This window comes from Fundulus heteroclitus, chromosome 2 (genome assembly GCF_011125445.2).
Source record: "Fundulus heteroclitus isolate FHET01 chromosome 2, MU-UCD_Fhet_4.1, whole genome shotgun sequence".
Classification (NCBI taxonomy): Eukaryota; Metazoa; Chordata; class Actinopteri; order Cyprinodontiformes; family Fundulidae; genus Fundulus; species Fundulus heteroclitus.
In genome coordinates this window covers 34,415,772-34,437,324 of record NC_046362.1, presented here as the reverse complement: position 1 = coordinate 34,437,324, position 21,553 = coordinate 34,415,772, and the positions used below count along the sequence as shown (strand labels likewise).

General features: G+C 40.8%; 1 protein-coding gene across 1 annotated transcript in view; it reads right to left on the bottom strand.

The window, feature by feature from the left end:
* The window catches only part of cbln1 (cerebellin 1 precursor), a 34,952-nt gene extending 19,937 nt beyond the window's left edge, over positions 1-15,015 (bottom strand). The window contains exons 1-3 of the mRNA XM_036126133.1: positions 14,864-15,015; positions 14,414-14,702; positions 13,259-13,378 (exon numbers count right to left, since the gene is read on the bottom strand). Of these exons, the coding sequence (XP_035982026.1) occupies positions 13,259-13,378; positions 14,414-14,671 (378 nt within the window). The 5' untranslated portion in view covers positions 14,672-14,702; positions 14,864-15,015. The remainder of the gene's footprint in view (positions 1-13,258; positions 13,379-14,413; positions 14,703-14,863) is intronic.
* Positions 15,016-21,553: the final 6,538 nt, after the last annotated feature.

Genomic DNA, 21,553 nt, shown 5'->3' with positions numbered 1-21,553 from the left:
AGACCAACAACAATAGGCATGTTTTTATCCATCCATCCATTAGTAATAGTAAACACTAAACTGTTAGTAAAATAGTATTTCAAGTGTTCTTTTTTTGCAAGAGACATCCATCCATTTTCTATGCTATTATTTCTACCTCATCCATTATTCATGTAGGGGCGGGGGGGAAGGGGGGGGTTGCATCTCCAGCAGTGACAGGGCGATTGGCAGGGTCCACTCTAACAGGTCAGAAGTCTATCAACACAAAGATATACAGTACAGGACAAGTAACCATGCACACACACATTCACACCTAAGGACAATTTAGAGTAACCAATTAACCTAATTGTCATGTTTTTGGACTGTGGGAACTTGGAGAGAACCCACACATGCACAGAGAGAACATGCAAACTCCATGCAGAAAGAACCCAGGTCAAACCAGGACCTTCTTCCTGCAAGGCAACAGTGCTACCTACTGTGCCACTGTGCAGCCCTTTATGTCTTACAATAACACATAATATAAATTATATAGATTTCCGGGTACCGCCCCGGCGGTGGTTGCAGATTTATTTAAAATTGAACATGATGCGTCTTTGAATTTTCAACAATTTTGCCAAAAACGAACTAAAATTGACGGTGGTCATTTCACTCCTTGGTTATCTGATGTCAATCTTATTCCAGCAACATGTACTGGGTACTTTTCGTATCGACAGAAGGTCAATTAATTACCCACTGTGGGAACATGTAACCACTCCTCCTCACCACAGTCTACCATATGTAATTACTCCGACTCTTCGCAACACAGCCACCCTCATGTGGGTTCAGCCTCAGAAAGAGATGGAAGTGCGCATCAGTCAGAACACATTACAAAATAAATACGTATTTGGAAAGCAGAAAATGCCCCAATAGTATTAAGAAAATAATAGTTTTTCATGATAAAACTGATCAAAATTTAATTATAGGGGTGTACAATAATTCAATGTCAATATATATTGTGCTATACCTTTGTCAATAAAGGTGATATGACATTTCCTATATTTCAATATACACCACAGTCTATGATTACAGTGTTTGTCACTGACTGACATTCTGGTTTTTACGTAAGTTTGTGTTGTATTGTTTTAAAGCAAATATTTCTAAAATGTTACCTTGGACGAGATTTATAAACATGGCAAATAATTGTCACAAGTTTGTACAGGCATCTGTTGAGGGCATTTTTTGCAGTGTTTCTGAGACTATTATTTTATTTATATTGATATCATAATTATATCGTATCAACAGAAATTAAGAAATATATTGTGATATAAGTCTTGGCCATACCGTCTAGTCCTATTGAATTATTAATTTAACTGTTTAGCTGTATGTTAAATCAAAAAAAGATCCTGTGCATCTCAACAGAACAACAGGCATCAAACTTGAAAATCAATTCAATTAAAAATACTTTCTTAATCCTGAAGGGAAATGAAACGTCAACTTTCTTCACCAAGTTTGTGGGTACCAATACAGAATTTGACTTTGGTTTCCAACACTTGTCGTAAAACAAACAGACAGAACAGTAAACTACAACATATAACAAAACATTTAACAGGCTAAAAGGTAAGAAAAGGAGCGATATGTCCCTGGCTCTGATGCTGCTACGCCAACAGATGATGCCAGAAAAGAACAGACTTGTAGAAGATATGCAGCTTCTTGCTTTAAACAGTGAAGAACCTGAGCTTCATTAACAAATACCATCTACTCTGTCCCTTCTTGTACACAGCTTCAACGTTGCCTCAGTCCTCGGGGGCAAATGTCCTTCAACGTTTAGATAAGTCTTTGCTTCAACACACCTGAATCAAATGATTGGGTCACTAGCAGGGCTTTAGAGCTCGACTGCATGCTGAGGAGGCAATTTAGTCTTTTTATGCAGACGTGTTGGACCAGGGACAAGAAAAATCATCTAAAAGTTGCAGGACACCAGCCCTCAAGGACTGGACTGTGACACCCCTGCTATTAGAGCCCCGTCTGAGACTATTTTTAATCCTGCTCCCTCTGAACTTCTGAGCATTACCTCCCGTTAGTCTGTCTCTGTCACTCCAGCCCCCACCGACACGTTAATTAACGCACCATATAATTCAAATACGCACCGTGTGATTCAATAAAACACAGCATATCCACTGAATGTTTTATTTTAGTCGAACAAAACCATCTCTCTACTTCAAATCAAAAATCCTCACATAAACTCCGGCCAAAATCTAAAAATAACGTACTACTTAAGACTTTGCAGAAAATGGTAAATAGCTTGTACTTGTACTTGTACAGCGCTTTAACTGGTCCACTTTACACTAGAATCAGTCATTCACTCATTCAGACCCTGGTGTGGTCAGCTGTGTTAGTAGCCACAGCTGCCCTGGGGCAGACTGACAGAGACGCCCCTTTCTCAGTCCTTTCACCAAAAAAAAATTAATCTAAAGGGAGATTTGGGGACTTTCTTGCCACTGGGGTGTATACTCCAACATGTATCTATACCAACATAAAGTCACACTGCTCTGGTTTGAGCTGTGCATGTTGAAACATGTTTTTTATAGGGATTTTTTTCAATGCAGTGGGAGTACTGAACCAGGAATCCTGAAGGAAAGGAAAGAATAATTAAAGAATGCACCAAATAGTAATAAATGTGCTTCCATCCATTATAAAATAACCAAAATTATGGACCTTAGACTGAGGCAATGGTCGAATAATGCTTGAAAATAATACTTAATATGATTAAACATTAAATATAAAACAGAAACATTCCCATCATCATCAATTTTTTTTCACATATGAGCAAAAATCCACCGTCTATAATGTTCTGCCAAACTCTGACTAAACACGCATCTATTGGATAAAAATCAAACTAAGCATCTGGCTTCTACGCTCTTTGTTTGTGAGCCTACATTACTCATAATTCACATAAATCTGTTTATTTAGCCACATTGTGGGAACCCGTCTCCCTTTTGGCAGCAAAAATCTAGTCCCTGTAAGGAAAATAAATCAATTCTGAAAAGAGATTCTGGTTTAAAGTTCGACAGAGGATCCATTTAGACAAGCAGCAGTGAGTTGGGTTCACAGCTTGTCTCCAGTAATGGGATGAAAGGAAATTAAAGAGCTTCTTCTCTGTTATCGCTCATCCCAAACCGTGCAGAGAAATCCTTCTTTATAAGATAATTATCATAGTTATTTGTCTGTAATTGCTACACATGATTTAAAAGGCTGCTTCTTTTACATTTATGCATTTTGAATCTTTATCTCCCATCACAAGATAATTTCAGACAACTCGGCTGCCATGTTTTACTTACAAATAGATTTATTAAAAAAAAAAAGAAAAAGATAATGAATGTGACCAAAAGGTGAGAGTTTATATTTGACCTTTTGGGATAATTTTTGAAGCGCTGTTCTGCCCTCCTGGATTCTTATTAGTGTTGCCATCAATGAATATCAATTTACATGTTATGTATGATCACCATGACCTTTTCTGCAAAGATCAGAAAGCATGGCTTCACATTATGTTTGGCATCAAACAGGTAAAAGGCAACATGTTAGATCTATAAATCCATCCCAAAATGGATTTATAGATCCATTTCATAGATTTTGAAAGGCAAAATAATTTGTTAAAATTATTTCTAATGGTTGTGACACAGTAATCTGGATCTAAATGGTTTGATTTTTTTCAAGAATCTCAAAGAGAAACATAGAAGCATTGCTGGGCATAAAACAAATAATATTAACTATAGAGAAAATATGGCTTGATGGTGTAAAAGTGAAAAGCAAATGTTTCATAAGTTAATTCTCCAGACCAAGAAATGCACTCACTGGCAAAACAGCAGAATTTCTTCTTCAAAAGGCAGAACTAAAGGCCAACAGGCCCATTCAAAAGGAGAAAGAAACTGTTGTTTGCTGTTTTCCATCAATGCGTGTCAGGCGTGTATGACACTTGGATAAATACAGAAAAATGGAGACCTTGTAGCGTTTGGTATTGACCCAAATGTAAAGAGCCTGACGTGTTGGAAGACAGTGTTTCTGATGCCTATTCTTGGTACGAGATGAATCTAGGACAGCGGTTGGCAACCTTTCTGACAGGGAGGCCATCTAAAATCCCCCCCGAGGTTGGTGTGCCATACCAACCGTAGCATTAACAATACATTTGATATCAATCCCCGGTGTCCTGCATGTTAAAGGGAGACAACTAGTCCATGAAGCTTTCTGGTTTGATCAGAATAGAAAAAAAGTCTATAGGCCTACACCTTAAAGTCCTAAAACATACAATGTGAGTTCTGTCTCAAGTGTTCGGATGTATCTGCTTATTTCCTTGGTGCTGATGCTGCACTGAGCAGACGATCTCCCTGAGGTGTTTGAAATGACAGAAGGTGGAAGCTTCAACATCGCTTGGAGAAAACAGCCAGCATTCATTCAGCATTTGGACAAAATAGGGATGGTATCGAATTTGGTGAAAATCAAACGGTACCATATTTTGGTACCTAAGCACATCGCATCAAGAGTGAGCGATATTGCCGGACATGAACACAGCATTGCACGCCCAAGAGATTGATGACATCAGTAGGCCGCTGGTCCAGTAAACAAAGCAAGCACAGCTGACAGAAAGCACTCGAAAGTATGGCTCCAATTGTCAACATGCGCTCCAGACTCAACTTGCTGCAATGGTTGTGACGTGAAGAACAAGACTAGTGTGGGGAATACTTCTAATCTGAAGAAGCACCTAGTCACGGCTGCCAATTTAGCAACATTTCAAACCCATTACGAAAAAAAAGCAACCTTTTTTTTTAAAGCGAATAGCGAAAAATTTAGCGACTTTCTTCAGTGTTATTGGGGACTTGCTGTGAAAGCACCAATAGTTCTGTAGTTATTGTTAGGAGGGAGTGGTGAGCTCCTTCCCACTTCTCCAAGCCCCGTCTCACAGGTAGACAGCTGCTGCTTTGTCCTGAAACCCGCCTGCAGTCGGAGCAAAGAGAGCCGAGAGGAGACCCACTCTGTTTCCACATTGCAAATGTATCCCGCCCTGAATTACAAAGAGGGATAAAGTATATTTTTAATATAGTCTTTTTGTTTCTCTGAAACTGCATTAAAATATTCCCTGGATTTGTTTACAGCTTCAATCCCTCATCACCTCGTTCACTCTGTGTGCCTTCGACAACTGTCGTTTTGGTAAACATTTATTTTATGTGCTGTGGATTCAGGCCATATATAAAAATTAATAAATAATTTCATAAAGTTCATTTCTAGATCCAAGCAACTTTATATATTGAGAAATAAATATGTTAAATTCAATCATTTTAGGATTTCATTATTAAAATAACATTTATTCCCACATAAACACACAAACGTACCAAAAATAGGTACCATTAAGTACCGATGCTGATTCCCAGGTACTGGGTATTTGTACCATATCGGTTCAAACATGAAAGGTACCCATCCCTATGTATAAAATAGTTTGTCCTGCTCCCTGCAGCTGCAGATTAAGCTTGTTGAGATGCCCAGTCTTATCTGGACAGTCATAGTGAGAAACAAAAGTTTCACAACCCACTTCTCGTCTTTGAGTTTGAGATAGTTTTGCTCCTTTTGTGCCAGGAAGGTTCTTACCGCATCGAAACAATCCACAAATCATTCCAGAACATTTCCACACCAAAGCCATCTAACGGCCCAGTTAATCAGGATGAAGACAGATTGGTCCAGTCTCCTTGAGCAGAGATTGGAACTAGTGTTGTCTCAAAAATCAGATCACTTAACTATAAAGATGCTAATTTGGCCATGACATTATTAAGTTCTAAATTTGACATTGTGCTACACAAAACCCCAGTCTTCCATCTAAAGTAACATAAAAAAACAATGAAGGGGGTATTATCTCTTTTTTGCTGTCCCCAATGCCATATTTAACAAGACTGATGGGCTAGAAATGTCTTTGTCACCAGATGGCAAAGTAACTGAAAATGGTCAGCGACTTTTAGCCAATCATAAGTCATAAGTGTTAGCTAAGATACTGTCACTAGGAAGCGCCACAAATGATGTCTCTGTGCTAGCTAATTTGGAATGGTTGTGCTATATATCTACTTGCTAAGATTGATGCACTGCTTGCCATCAGTCAACCCCTCACATGCCATGAGTTACTGTCTAGGACAGGGGTCGGGAACGTATGGCTCGCGAGCCAGTTATGGCTCTTTTGATAATTTCATCTGGCTCGCAGATAAAACAAAATATCACCGCTATTGTTTTCATCCGGGTTTTTCGCGCATGCGCGCCGGACTGGAAAACAGAAGGCGGGCGCAAACAAAGGAAACGACAAGTTCTCGACGTATTTTTCTTCTTTAGATAACGTATCACAAGATCGTTTTAAGAGTAAGTTGATGGTTGATATCGCGACATAGGCACCAGAAACCCCCGCAACCCCATGAGGGATTAAGCGGGTCAGAAAATGGATGGATGTTCACGGACACAGACCGCTCATCAGCAGAGAGGAAGACCCGCCCGGTAGGTTAAAAAAAATTGTTCACAAATGATTATTTAGGTGTTTTTGTCTTATTAAAATGGGTGAAGGTGTCGGCAACGTTGCAGCGGAAACACAGAAGTACTAGCGCGCGTAAACCAGGGCGTAATGCAGCCGCCGGAAGAAGCAGAGCCGCAGACTGCAGCAGCTGCTGCTGCAGTCTGCGGCTCTGCTTCTTCCGGTCCCGTCTAGCGATCGCCAACTCCCCTCCGCCGCTATTTCAGTAGAACAATGACCAGTGCAAAATTAAGTTGTATTTACCGGAGATGAAGTGTAGACTGCACATTCTGTCGGGGTGTGATGGCTCCCCCAGTCGACTGGGATCGTGTGCCTGGGTCTTTCTTCATTGAAAATATCCATTTCTTTTGTCTTTCTTTGTCCTTCGGTAAACGAAAGAAACGTACATCCAACGAATTGGAATGCCTCTGTGTGCAACCGGGAGCACAACAAGTCGTAGGCACTGTTTACATTTAGAAAATAAACTAACTAAAAGCACGCTCTAATTCACCCGTTTTGTAATGATAGAATGCGAGAACAGTCCTGTGTTTGCCTACAAGCGGGACCCGGAAGTAGCGCGGACGTCGTGACGCGTGACGTCACATGTGACGTCACGCGTGAACTACCCTATTGGCTCTCACTGAAATGAATTTCCAGATTTTTTGCTTTCATGGCTCTCTGAGTCAAAAAGGTTCCCGACCCCTGGTCTAGGATATAGTAAGCTGGTATCTAAGAGCGATCCTCATTAGTGTAACCTTTTCCAATTGAAGGTGGTGGAGCTGATGGGCTCAATGGCAGAGACCCAGGATCAGTCTTACATGGAAGGTTGGACTGCTGTCAATGTTAATGTCTGGTAGTGGTGGGGTTGCAGAGTTGTGACACTAGGTTTTAGTTGAGATATGAGGAGTACTTTGATAGAGCTCTCAAACTACAGCACATAGATGACTGGGCTGATCCACTTGAGCCTTTAAGAGGAAACCCTCGAAAGTAACTTTAGAGCAGGGGTCAACAACACGGTGCCCACGGGCACCAGGTAGCCCCCTAGGGCCACATGTGGTGCCCTCAAGCCCGTTTTAAAACTAGCACAGCCCCCCAGTGAGCTGCATCTAAAATGTTATTTTAGTCTGTCACTCTACTTTTGTAATGACACTTGCAATTATATAGATTTAAAAATGACAATATCTTTTACCACTCCCTCCTGACAATAACTACAGACCTATTGGTGCTTTCACAGCAAGTTCCCAATAACAAAATTTGGGGTTGCTAAAGCAATGCCCAGGAGGAGCCGGATTTTCGGCTGGTCGAATCTCTAAAGCATTAGGGCTGGATGACAAATCTATTTAATCGATTAATTCGAATTTACAATTTTTTAAGATTTATTTTTGGAAAATCAGGATTTTATTTTACAAATGCACTCATTGGGCTTAATCCTGGTTTTATTATACCAACTCCAATTACTTGAGTTTTTTCTCCTTTTACTTTCACAAAAATAAGTTAAATCAATTATTTTAAAACTTGCTTTTATGTCTAGCATTTCGTCTGGGAGTTGACCTTAAAGTGCATTTAAATACAAGCAGTGAAACATGCTTATAAAACAAGATGGCGGCCCTGCCACTGTAAACAATGAAAATATGACAAAATGTTTGCTGCTAGTGGTTTTACACAATGAGCAAAGAACAGACTTCATTTCACTTCTGTAACTTCAAACTAACTTTAAAAAAGTTAATTAAAGTGTTTCATCCATCCATCCATTTTCTAAACCGCTTAGTCCCTCATGGGGTCGCGGGGGTTGCTGGTGCCTATCTCCAGCGTTCTAAAGTGTTTCATATTATGGTAAAAAAAAAAGTTTCCTTTTTACAAAATCTTGACACTTTTTTATTTTCCTAAATATATATTCAGCATTGCATGCTATTCTCCTCATGGAAGCCCAATGAGTACATTTGGCAAAATAAAATACCTTTTTTCCAAAAATTAAATCTGTAAATTCAAATTGATTGTTTAAATCGATTTATAGTCATTTACAAAAGACTTGAATGGCTCTGAATTGAAATCAGAGCCATACAAGTGTTTTCTCACCTGCTTCATATACAATGCTCAACAAATTAAAGGAACATTTTTATTTAGACATCTCACTTATCAATGACCACCCTAATCTTCTTTTAGACTACACATTTCAACAACCTTAAACACCAGAATCCATTTCTCAATATTCCACATTTTTCAGAAATGGAGCATGTTTATTTTTGCCCGAGGATTGAGATACCACATTAGAATAAAGTAGCATGTGTAATCTGGACAACACAGTGAAAATGAGTTTCAAGTCACTGGCAGTGTTACCTCAAAGGTAAACATCGTATAATGAAGGCAGTGTGTGACCAGCAATCTTAAGCAGCCCCTTTAGGAAAATCCTGGCGACACAAAGGCTCATGACACACGCAGTGCGAGGGCATTTTAGAGGAGCTCTTTGTGCAACTCCCACCAGTCCAAGCCTGCTTTGACACAAGGCCTTTATGAATATTGAGCTGAGTGTTCCAACATTCACAATACATCTGCAAAAATATCCCCAATTCTCACCACAAAACCTTCTGCTTCTCAACTGCTAGCAAAATGCTAAATGTGATTTTAGGAGAGATCATTTCAGATCACCCTCTCTAATCTATCATGCTGAGTATTGGACACTGCTGGTTGGTGTTTAGTTAGCTTTGTCAGGTTTTTCTAAATAATAAATGTGGTAAGTTCCGCAATAAATCAGCTAGCCGGACAGTTTTCAGCTAGACCGACTCAACTGGTGAATCCCAAAAGTGCTTTCTTGATCCCTGTGACAGAGACTCGGTTAAAGTGTTTAAAAGTCACAAGAAGCTGGGCGGCAGGTGGCTTCTCATTGCAGCATAAAAAGGATTTACAAGACAGCACTTTGTGGATCAAGCAACACTGAGAACAATGAAAAAGCCCAAAGAACTCTGTGGAGATGTAAGGAGATTTGTAGCTTTACACAAACTGGGAAAGTATTTTTGGGCGGTTTCTAAACAATCACCAATACCAACAACATTAAGTCAGACATACAATCCAACTAGCTTGTTGGATTTTTGCCATTCCATCAAGGTCTGGAAAAACAACCAAACAACCAAACTGCTCTAGATGTAAGAAAATTGGGTTATGTTGACAGACAATCAAGTAACCACCAAACGTCAAGCCTCACATGAACTGGAAGCTGCTGGAACATGTGACTCTGACCACGGTGAAGCATCTCTGAGGGTGCCAACCAAGAAAGAAGCTTCTGCTGGTTTGATTCTGCAGATATGAAAGCTCCGAATGTCTATGAGCTTGGATTTTCATTTTAGGATTAGGATTAGAGAAATCTTCCCCCGGGTCCGGACACTGGTGGTGGAAGCCGTAGAGGTAAAGTAATCAGGTGAAGCTTGAGGGCGTGAAGGAGGAGATGTGGTGGAGGAGGGTCGAAGCTCAGCTGAAGAGCAGGAGCATTCATGAGTGGGGAGCGCCTTAGAAGCAAAGTGTTGTGGGATGGAAGGATGAGGTGCTGATGCAGATTGGCTGGTGCACAGACGCTTGACGAGGCAATCAATGGAAGCAGGTGCATCATACACAATCCATATTTTGTTGTGTACTTGGGGCCTCTTAACCTGGCAAGCCAGATCGATAATGTGTGGCACGCTTGGTTTAGTTCTACAAATTACCAGCCTGGGCCTGGTCCGATTGAATCCGTTCGGGCACAAGAGGGACATTCAGCAGCACTTTCCGAGCCCGCCTACTAAAGTTGGGTTTAAGCCAGTTACGGTCTCAAATCAAAAATGTCATTAGCAGGCACAAACGTCTCTGCCATTCAAAAATGCGCAAAGTGCTTCTAGCTGTTCTTCTCTTAAAGAAGACATTGTGGATTCTGAAAAAAAAAAACAGATGTGATAGCAGCAGCTATGTGTGTGTCCTACTGTGCTGCCATTTTCATTTTGGTTGGGCTGTGAGCTCGGCACCTCTTGCTTTCGTCACAGCTGTTTGTCCCGCCTTAAACCATTATACTGCAACGTGATTGGCTGACTCGTGCCAGGTCGTTCCTCGAACTGTTGAGGTGGTAGCAGAACAAGACGGATTCTCATCTGTTTGTGAATCTACAAATACTGCGAGAATTCTGCCTGCAGGCAGGGTGAGGAGTCTATAGGAATGCAGAAAATCTAAAAGTATTCAGGTGATTTGTAGATATTTTTATATTCTTTCTGGGTCAAGTTTTTCAAGCCGTTCATCTTTCTGAATTCTCTATTACGTTTTCTTTTCTTTTTATAACAATTTCGTCATAGTTCTTGCTATGGAGCTGCTAAACAAGGTCATGGACTTCCCGCTTATTAATTTCGTAAATCCGCCATTTTTATTTTCTTGCTGCGATTTTGTAGTCCGAGCTAAAGAATTCTGAAGCTACAAGTGGATCAGTCATTGGTTGTTCATTACACCGTCCCCCAGCATACTATAAAAATGGCTGAACGGTGTAGAGTGTAATGCTAACGCACCAAGCAGTCAGTTGTTTGGTGATTATCGGGTCAAATGCAGAAAAGACAATTCTTATTCAATCAAATAAACTACCAACTTTAACTATTTTCCGTCTATAAATGCATCAAGCAGCAGCAAGCTCTTTGATTTTCCTTGTTTTGAGTTTCATGAAAAATCAGATAAAGGTTAGGAAGGCTTTAATACACAAACAGGGTCATTCTTGCAATTTATTCTTTTCCTGCAGGATTTTAAATTAATACCTATAACAATAATAATAAATGGTATGCTCGTTTTTTCATGTGTGACACCCCTTGGAATAAAACAAAAATTAATCTGTAAAATCTGAATCGGCAGATCAGACCTCAAAAGAAATTTCAAACAAAGCTGGATTGCTGGATCTCCAATATTTCAAAAGTAAGAATTTCTTGGAAACTTTACAGGCATTTTTAATGACTAGGAACGAGTTATGATCTTAAAAGGAAATCAGTATCAGCAACAAAAAGGAATCCGCATTTAGAAAGTGCTTTTATCTTCCGATCTTCCAAGTCAAGCAAGAAGAAAAAACCTGAGATTTTCTTGAGTTTTGACGACCAACCAGCAGAATGGGCAGAAGAAGCTCCAAAATCAGTGAATTTATTCATTCATGTTTGTTAAGGGGCTGCTGTAAGCAAGGGAGATAAAAACAGTGTATCTGAAGTAAGATGTGGGTTTGATATGCAGAAACACAGTAAATTAGTTCTCCGTCAGTGGAGACAGGCAGAGCTGAGGGGTCACATCGCAGGCAGATCAAATATCTGCCGTTTGCAACACTTTTGTATAATTGGAAGGAAAAAAGGATTGCATCTACCACCTCTAACATATCCATATCCAAATATCCAGGTAAGGAAAGAAAGCAAACTCTTCATTCTCTCCTCCACATCCAAGAACCGCTAATCAATCGTTTCCACAGATGTCTGGCCTTCTTCTTCGCTCTCTGAACCTTCTCCTCCTCCTCCTTCCATCTTCTACAATTATTTGTTTATCCAATATCTTTGCTCCCACCCCCCACCCATCCCTGAAATCCACCCCAACTTTTCCAATCCCGGTTTGCTCTCCTTGCTTTCCGCTCGCTTCTCCACACTCACCCTCCTCCTCCCGCTGCCTCTCATCTCCTGAGCGCGCCACGGTGGCCTCCTCTCAGGCAATTAAACAGTGGGAGTTTTCAGCGCAGCAGATGTGCAGGACGGATGAGGACGAGCGGCGCAGGTTTCAGGGCGAGAGCCGCGTCGGCTGGATGCTGGGAGCAGAGCAGAGCCCGTGCCCGTCTCAAGCCAGAACTGAACTGTTTCTGCTCATTTAAATATTCAAAGGAGCAGAAAACCTGAGTAAAAGATGCCCTCCAGGCAGGAGATTGAGTAAAAATTAAACTGATTGGATGTTTTAGTCGTGTTAAATGAATTTAAGCTGCAGATTCGGAACAAATCTGCGCTAATGGCCGACACATCAGGACAGAAATCATCGTTTTCTGCATGATCTGACTGGCTTAATTACCTCAGTGTCATGAGTCAAGCAGCCATGACCGGTGGACTTCCAGCTGATTATCGCCCGCTCCTCCAGTTATTGCTGCTGCTGCTCGGCTCATTAATTTAGACCCCCGATAATAAAGTAAAAGCAGCAACATTGTGACGCCAAACCCTCGAGGGGTGGGGGGCAATAATAATTACACAACAGTGTAATTTGCAAGAGATACGTGGTAATTACTGCTGCTTGCTTGTAGCGCAGCATCGCCAGCACGTGAAAAGGGTAAAAATGGGTTTCTGAGCTTTGAATCAGTCGACACATCAAAAGAGTGGAGAGAGTTATGGTGTTGTGAACGTGGTCCTTAAGTGGTCCAAAATGTTATTTTGACATAAAAGTTCCTGTTTGGGTCTGTTTATCCTCTGTTTTCAACTGAAAAATACTAAATGAAATTTGGAAAAACAGCATTTCCTTTTGTGCCTGTTAAGAAAAACCATCACAGTTCTTCTTCTAGATTCCCACCTCGGCCTCCCGCTGGGAACACATGCTTCATTTGCCCTCGGTGCATGTATTGATCAATCCTGATTGGGTCAGCGGGAGACGGGCGATCGGCCCACATCTGCTAACACCTGCCTCAGACCTCATCTCCGGGGAAAAGCGTCTACAGAACGGCTGCAGATCAGAGTGAAACTTCGCTTTGACTAAAAAGCAAACAGGTGCATGCACGCACACATCAGCACACACACTAACACAGGCTTATTAAAGAGCTACCTGTATGGTTTGGCGGTTGTAGACTTTGACTACGTGGAAGTTAAAACTGTAAATCCCTTTCCGCGGCGCGATGAAATTACTTCGTTCCTCGTCGAAATTCCTCCCAACGTTTACTAAAACCTGGAAGAGAAGAAAGAGAATTTCATTATAAAATTGATTTATTTGGCTTTCCATGAAAATCTAAATGTTTCTTTGAGATCATAATGACATTTTTTAATAAAATAATACATAAAAATATTAAAGGAAAAAAAGCAATTTTTTTATCCTACAAACAATTAGCTTAAAATCTCAAAATTTAGATTAACTCAGGTGTTTTTAATTCAAAATGTCTTCATTAATGATTTCCCATCATGGCACAGTTGAGTTATCCTTGGAAATTAACCTTTTTATTTAATAATCTGACGTCCCAACGTGTTATTTTTCATTTATTTTCCCCATAATTACTCCCAAAACAGTGTGCTGAGAACTTTAACGCCCCACATTCTCACATTTAGTTTTTTTCCTTAAATTTAACGGGAAATTCAGAGAGAACAAATCATATGATGTCCTTGATTTCTGCAGCTGGTTGTCTGGTTTTATGAATGATGTGTAACAGAGTGGCTTTTAAGGGAATTAAATTAAATTGTTGTTGGGAGTTTTTCAGCTGTTATGGCACAGAGATCCGCCCTGGGAACTCAGCAGTTAGCTGATTATTTTAAATGGTAATATCCAAATTCATGCCGCTGGAAAAGTTAACAAAACCTCTAAGGGAATAAGACTTTATATGAAAGTACTGGTCTGATTTAATTCAATTTGAACAAAATCTTTGTTTTTTGCTAGAGTGAAAACAAATCAAATATATTTTTTTATATATTTCCTATTTATAATGCATTTTTTAGCATGAACAGTGTTGTACTAATAAATGCTTCTTGCACTATAATATTAGAGTTAAACAAATTTTTTGGAAAAGCTTTACGGATCGATGTACCACAAAAAAAATGAAGTAATAATAATAATCATGATAGTCATCATCATAATAGTTCTTAACGGTTATTTCAGCAAAACTAAACATTAACTTCTGTTTAAATACAGAATTCACCTGTGAGATGAATAGAACCAACTCACACCAACTCCCTGGACTTTTAAAACCCAACACAGGAGATGTTCTACACCCACCCGGTCAAAGTAGATGACCATGGTCCGGTTGCTCATCTCGGAAGGTTCGTGGTTGGTGTTCCGGACCGCGGAGAAAGCCACTTTCGCGCTGCCGGAGCGCACCGAGATGCCGAGCGCGGTTCCCGTTGGGTCCGAGGTCGGGTTGGAGTCGCACACCACCAGACACTTCCCTTCCAGCACGATGGGCTCGGTCTCATTTTGAGCTCGAACCGGGCCAGCCGCGAGCCAGACGGCACTAAGCAGGCACAGCGCCAACATGCCGAACCAGAAACAGAACCGAATAGTTCCTCTTTAATTAAAAAAAAAAAAACACACAACAGCAACAGAAGTTTAAACCTGCAGGAGCCGCTCCGTTCTTCTGGGTGTAACAGTAAACTCCGACCCGGACAGATTGTCTGTGCACGCTGCGGTCCAGTCCCAGTCTCACCTGGTCTCCACCTCCTGTCTCACCTGTCAGCGGCTCCTGGTCCACAACGCACAGAGGGAGAGTCGCGCGCCGAGCGAGCGGACAGCAGCACTCATAGCAGCGCGCGGGAGGGGAAGCTCCGTCTGCTCTCTGGCGCGCGCCTCAATTATTGATACGCGAGATGTGAGAGTTGGAAACACAAAAGGCTCGCGAGGAGGAGACCCCTCCTTCCCCGCGGTAACCGACACTCATCACATGATTGGCGCGTGCGTGTCTGCAAGATTTTCCAATCACCGCGTGCCGACCGCCCATTTTCACGCCCTTCACCCCCCTTTAAATCCCTCACTCCCAGTTCTATCTATCTATCTATCTATCTATCTATCTATCTATCTATCTATCTATCTATCTATCTATCTATCTATCTATCTATCTATCTATCTATCTATCTATCTATCTATCTATCTATCTATCTCAGAATCAGCTTTTTTTACCAGGTGTATACACATATGGAATTTGACTCTGGATTGTACAATGCTCACCATGTGCTTACTTATACAATAATACAAAACCAAAATAATGCAGTGATAAAAATAAAAGTCTATCCATCTATCATGCTGTGAAAAACTATTAAAAACATTTTAACAACAGACAACCCAAATATAACATGAGGAAATTGGGGATTCTGGTTTTGTCCTTGCCAACTGGAGGCATTGCCGTCTTGTTGGTGAAGATTCTCAGTCATCCAGGTCATGATCGATCAAAAGAAAAAGAAAAAAAAACTCTTTAGCTTCAGAATAGAAGTCCAGTTGTCTTTTTTTATGTTAAATAATTTTGAACTGCAGTGACTTTTTTCAAAGCGCCAGTTGGGATGATTTTTCTTATTTATTTCCTCAGGTTACTAAGTTTGAAAATTACTTTTATTTATCTGGGTCGGTGGTTGTAGCAGTTGGCTGTTTAAAGGAGCATAGTGTAAGTTAAAAAAAGGGGGGGGGAGTGGTTAGAGCAGCGCGCTTGCACTCAGAGAAGGATGCAAGTACCTGGTTCGATCCCCAGTGCCTGCACTCTGGGTCCCTGAGCAAGACCCTTAACCCCAGATTGCTCCCCGGGCGCAGCACATGGCAGCCCACTGCTCCTCAAGGGTGATGGGTTAAAAGCAGAGAACAAATTTCGTTGCAATGTATGTTTCAATGACAATAAAGATATTACTATTACAGGATTTCTGCAGATGTCTGCCCCCTCTGGCAACAACTTGTAATGACACCAGTGCAGTGCACGTGCATGGGAGAAGAGGAAAAGCATCAGCCGCTTCGACTACACAGGTCTTTTGTTTAGAGTTGTGATGTCTTCTGGGTAAGAAAGTGGTAAATATTGAAATTAGCCCGTGTTCTCTGGCTAATGCACCGATAATGGCGGAGACTCAACAAAGTAGCCAGGTGAACACCTTGCATCACACCCACATACACACACCCAGGGAATATGACCCGAATCGTTCTCTCGTTAACTGACTTATAAGCCTATAGAGGCAACTGCAGTAAATGGACGAAACATCATTTTTACACATCAGCCAATTGTAAGGGCATGTGTGGGAGAAAATAAATAAATAATTAACGTCAAGTGCAAGCCACCAGAATTTCCAAAGACTCCTGGATAAGTGTCGAAATGATTGCAGAAAGAACTGAACGGAGGTCCGGTTGCCTCCAATTTAAGCCTGTTTGCTGTTACGATGACCCGGATAACTGAGAATTTGCACAGGCAATATTCAACTTCAAAACATGCACAATGCACCTTTAATTATCTGAATCATACAAGAAATACGTACCACCACAATACATTTTTAACTGCATTATATATCAAGAGTTTATTTTTGATAGTTTTGATGACTGGCTTATAATTGATAATAAGCCAAACATCAGTTTCTCGAAAATTAGAATAAGGCGTTAAAATAATTAACAACGTTATGCCCTACACAACAGCAGGGAAGACTACTGGTTGCAGACAGTCACACACACCGTCCACAAGGTGGACGAGCCAAAAGAGGACATTCCTAAGGTTCAGAGAGCTTTATCCATGCATATTAGTGGAAAGTTGAGTGGAAGGAGAACGTATGGTGGGAAAAGGTGTGCCAGCTTCTGGGATAACTTCAGCCCTGAGAGAATTGTGTAGCAAAGCCCATACAAGGAGTTGGGAGGCATTTAAAAAGTGCGGTCTGAGGCGAGATTCTGAGCTTCCAGTCACCAAAGACAGAATTATACCGGACATGGACTACAACTAAGATGTATGAAGGAAAGTTCAGCAGAACATTAGTTTTACTTAAGAACAATTACTTCGACTGCAGTCATGTCTTGATGACATCAAAAGCTGGATGACTTTAAATTTCCTGCATCTAAATTCTGACAAGACCGAAGTTTTAATCTTTGGGCCAGAGTCCTCAAAAAATAAACTTCTTAACCAATCACTTAATCTGGGTGGCATTAAACTGGCCTCTGGTAATAAAGTAAAAAATCTTGGTGTTATTTTTGACCAAGACATGTCATTTAAATCCCATATTAAACAGGTTTCCAGAGTTTCATTTTTTCACCTCCGGAATATCGCCAAAATTAGAAACATTCTGTCCAGGAGTGATGCTGAAAAACTGGTCCATGCATTTGTTACTTCAAGGCTGGACTATTGTAATTCTTTACTATCAGGAATTCCACAAAATGCAGTTCAAAGCCTTCAGCTGATCCAAAATGCTGCAGCAAGAGTTCTGATGAAAATCAACAAGAGGGATCATATTTCTCCAATTTTAGCTTCCCTTCATTGGCTTCCTGTTAAATCAAGAATAGAATTTAAAATTCTTCTTCTAACGTATAAAGCCCTTCATAATCAAGCTCCATCATATATCAGAGCTCTGATTACCCCGTATGTTCCTAACAGAGCACTTCGCTCTCAGACTGCAGGTCTGCTGGTGGTTCCTAGAGTCTCTAAAAGTAGAATGGGAGGCAGATCCTTTAGCTATCAGGCTCCTCTCCTGTGGAACCAACTCCCAGTTTTGGTCCGTGAGGCAGACACCCTGTCTACTTTTAAGACTAGGCTTAAAACTTTTCTTTTTGACAAAAATTATAACTAGTGACTCATGTTACTCTCAGCTACCTTTATAGTTTTACTGCTATAGGCTTAGGTTACTGGAGTATATCAGGATCTAATTTTCTCACTCTATTGAGTTCTACTGTTCTTCAATTATGCATTATGTGTTGTCATTTCTGCTTTAACTTTCTGTTCTCTCTCTTTTCTCTTCATAGTAGGTACACCTGGTCTGGCGTTCTGTTAACTGTGACATCATCCAGAGAAGACGGCTCACCCGCTACTACCATCTAATGTAGAACAGATTACTAGATCAATGTGTGCTTCTGTGCTTTTTGTTTCTCTTGTTGTGTCTCTGTTCTGTCTTCTGTAACCCCAGTCGGTCGAGGCAGATGACCGTTCATACTGAGCCCGGTTCTGCCGGAGGTTTTTTTTCCCGTTAATGGGTGGTTTTTCTTCCCACTGTCGCTTCATGCTTGCTCAGTATGAGGGATTGCAGCAAAGCCATGTACAATGCAGATGACTCTTCCTGTGGCTCTACGGTTCCCCAGGAGTGAAAGCTGCTTGTCGGGACTTTGATGCAATCAACTGGTTTCCTTATATAGGACATTTTTGACCAATCTGTATAATCTGACCCAATCTGTATAATATGATTGAACTTGACTTTGTAAAGTGCCTTGAGATGACATGTTTCATGATTTGGCGCTATATAAATAAAATTGAATTGAATTGAATTGAAAGTTCAGCAGAACATTAGTTTTACTTAAGAACAATTATTGTGGTTAAAATCTGACGGTGGGAAGGTTCTGCAGAGTTTTGTTTTGTTTTCCCTACATGCCATTGATGTGTTTGGTATCACTCTGTGCTTTCGTTCAGACTTATAACCTGGTTACGAATCCAAAGTGAGGAGCCTAAAGGGTTCCTAAGACTAGAACCATTAAAGGCCAACCTCATTGTCTTTTGTGAGTCACCTCTTGGTGAACCTATCCAGCCTGCCCATCCCTCTCCTGGGTAGTTGATTTTCATCTAACTTGGAATGCTGCTGGGAGGATCGACCTCCATGTGCATAAAAGTAACATCCTCCAAACTCCAGGTAGCTCGACTGCGACCCTCCAGCACTGACAAATACCCCTGGATAGGAGTGTTTTTTTTCTCAATTTCCCATTCATATTTCTGGAGTTGTCTCCCACTTTATGTTTTCCGACCATCTTTCTGACCAGTTACTGAGTTCCATTGCTTCTTGGTTTTTATTATCTTTCATGTCCTCAAAGTCTCTATCTTGCTTTCTCTCCTGCTTTTCTGCTGTAATTCCTGCAGTTTTCATCCCTGTCTCTATCCCAGTGGGTTTTCCCTCTGCTGCTACCATGAGCTGACGGTGAGTGACAGGCCAGAAAGACTTCTGTGTGATGCCAGGCGCTGGGGACGAGCCACATCTACTCTCCGTCTGTCCGCCTTTTCTCCTGCCGAACACACACAAATCCCCATTTCCTTCCTCTTTCCCAGGATCACGCTGCTCTGTTGGCACCATGACTTCGTAGTGTCTCAGTTGTCAAAGTTACACAAAGCTCAGTGTTACTGATGGAAACACCGGACTCTGACTAGAATTAAACTGGATGGTGTGGTATTATCTGCAGACCTGGAAGTGTGCTTGTGTAGTGGTTGGAGAGGAATCTTGAACATCACGTGTCATTTCTGAAACTGTCTTTTCGCTGCATGTGTCTCCTTCTGTCCCCCTGGTTACCTGTACAGTATCTCTATCATTGCTGATCAAGACTCTGCTTGTGCAGAGCTGCTGCAACACTACAGCTGTGCACTCATCAACAAAACCTCTTCAGTGATCAGAAGGAGTGGTCCAACCTGGATGTGACTGGGACCACATGCAGCAGTGGGGAGAGAAAAGTAGCCAGCCCATCTAATAGCCATCAGAGGCTAGAGGAGGGTCAAGAGTGAGTGTTATCAGGCAGTTACTAGAGCAACCAAAATCTAGCCATAGCATTGAGTGACGACATGGCCCGCATTGGACAGAGATGCCACCGTTGCCTGATGCCGGAACCAGTGGGTACCTCAGGGCACTTACACATAAGGTGGCAAAAACAACACCAAGGATGGATTATCCTTCTCTGCCCTAAGTCTTGCAGAATCTACGGACATTTACACCTGCCATTCAGATAGATCTTGACCCTAGACCTGTGTCTCAATGGCCTGCAACAGTCAGATTACAGGGTCAATGTCCTATGTATAGAAATGTTATCAACAACAGAGCAGAGAGATTATAGTAGTTGATTTAATTTTATTGATAACATTAACAAAGTTCAACTTTTTGGGCCAAACAGTAAGGTACATACTTGTTCATACCCCCTGGCAGATCATTTATGTTCTGACGAGAAGTGATATTGACATTTTGGAGTGGCTAATCCAGAGTCGAGACTTGAATGTGCAGGAAAAAACTGATTAGGGCTATGGCATTAAGGCCTTCAGGCGTCAAAGACTTCCAGCTCATCACCGAAAGATGAATGCACAAAAATACCAGTTGAAATCAAGAAGTTTGCCTCATTTCCTACCTATTCTTGGTTGAATGAAAATAATTTTGAATTAGATTTTTGGTTTCAAAATTAAGAGTTTGGGTCATTTTGGCACAGCTGGGGGTTCTATGTGAGACCACGTGTCCAGAAACAACATCAACAAGATCTTGCCATTAATATCAACAAGTTGTATAGTTGTGTTTAAAATAATTGTAATATGCTAAAAATTCCTATAAAAACTTAGATTTCATACCTTCCAAATGCTTTCGGAACTCTGCGTAATCAAAAATAATTTGTTCTCCCTTTGTACAAAGTGAGAAAAAACAATATTAGACTCTTAAAAGAAGCAAGGTAAGCATTTTTTCTTTACAAACTCTAGCGTCTACTGTATAAATTGAGAACATGTTTAACGTTTCAACTTTCCTGTGAACCACTGAGCCAGCATTAAGTTGTTGAATATTTAAAGTCACCCTAACCCCAAGATTCGAACCAGAGTAAAGTCTGAGTATTGAGCTGCTCCCTCCATGTCTATAACTTTAATCTTATACGCCTGGAACAAACATGCCGCGTGACCGTTTCAAGTACTTTTAAGCATTCTGAACCATGATCCATTGTATGCACAAAATGGGTCCGACACCAAAGTACAAGAAGCCTCCCATGATGCCTCAGCCTCCATGTTTTACAATGTGAGGCTTGAACTTGGTGTTTAGAAATTGACACATAAACTGTCTGCAGCTCCTAGAACCAAAAAAAAAAAAAAAATCCTCTTGTAAAATATCTAACAGTAGCTTTAGCTGGTAAGATGTGTTTTTCTTTTTGTTGCTTTACTTTTTGTTTTGTTTCATAAGTAAAACTAGGCTAAATTTGATGTTATCTTGTAATTAAATCTTTTTTCTCCAGAAATAAGAGAACAAAAACATTACACATACACATGTGAATGTTTCTTAATATGAAACTGAATGCCCATTGTGGTGTCTTCAGCTTTTTGCATATGACTGTTTATATTCTGATTTTGATTATTTTATTTTTTTTATTATATTTTACAGCTTAACAGAACATCTCAGAGGAGACGTCTCAAAACCCACATTTTTACTGCAGAACAAGACACCCACGCTTCCAAACAGACACAGTGAGCATGCCCAGATAAAC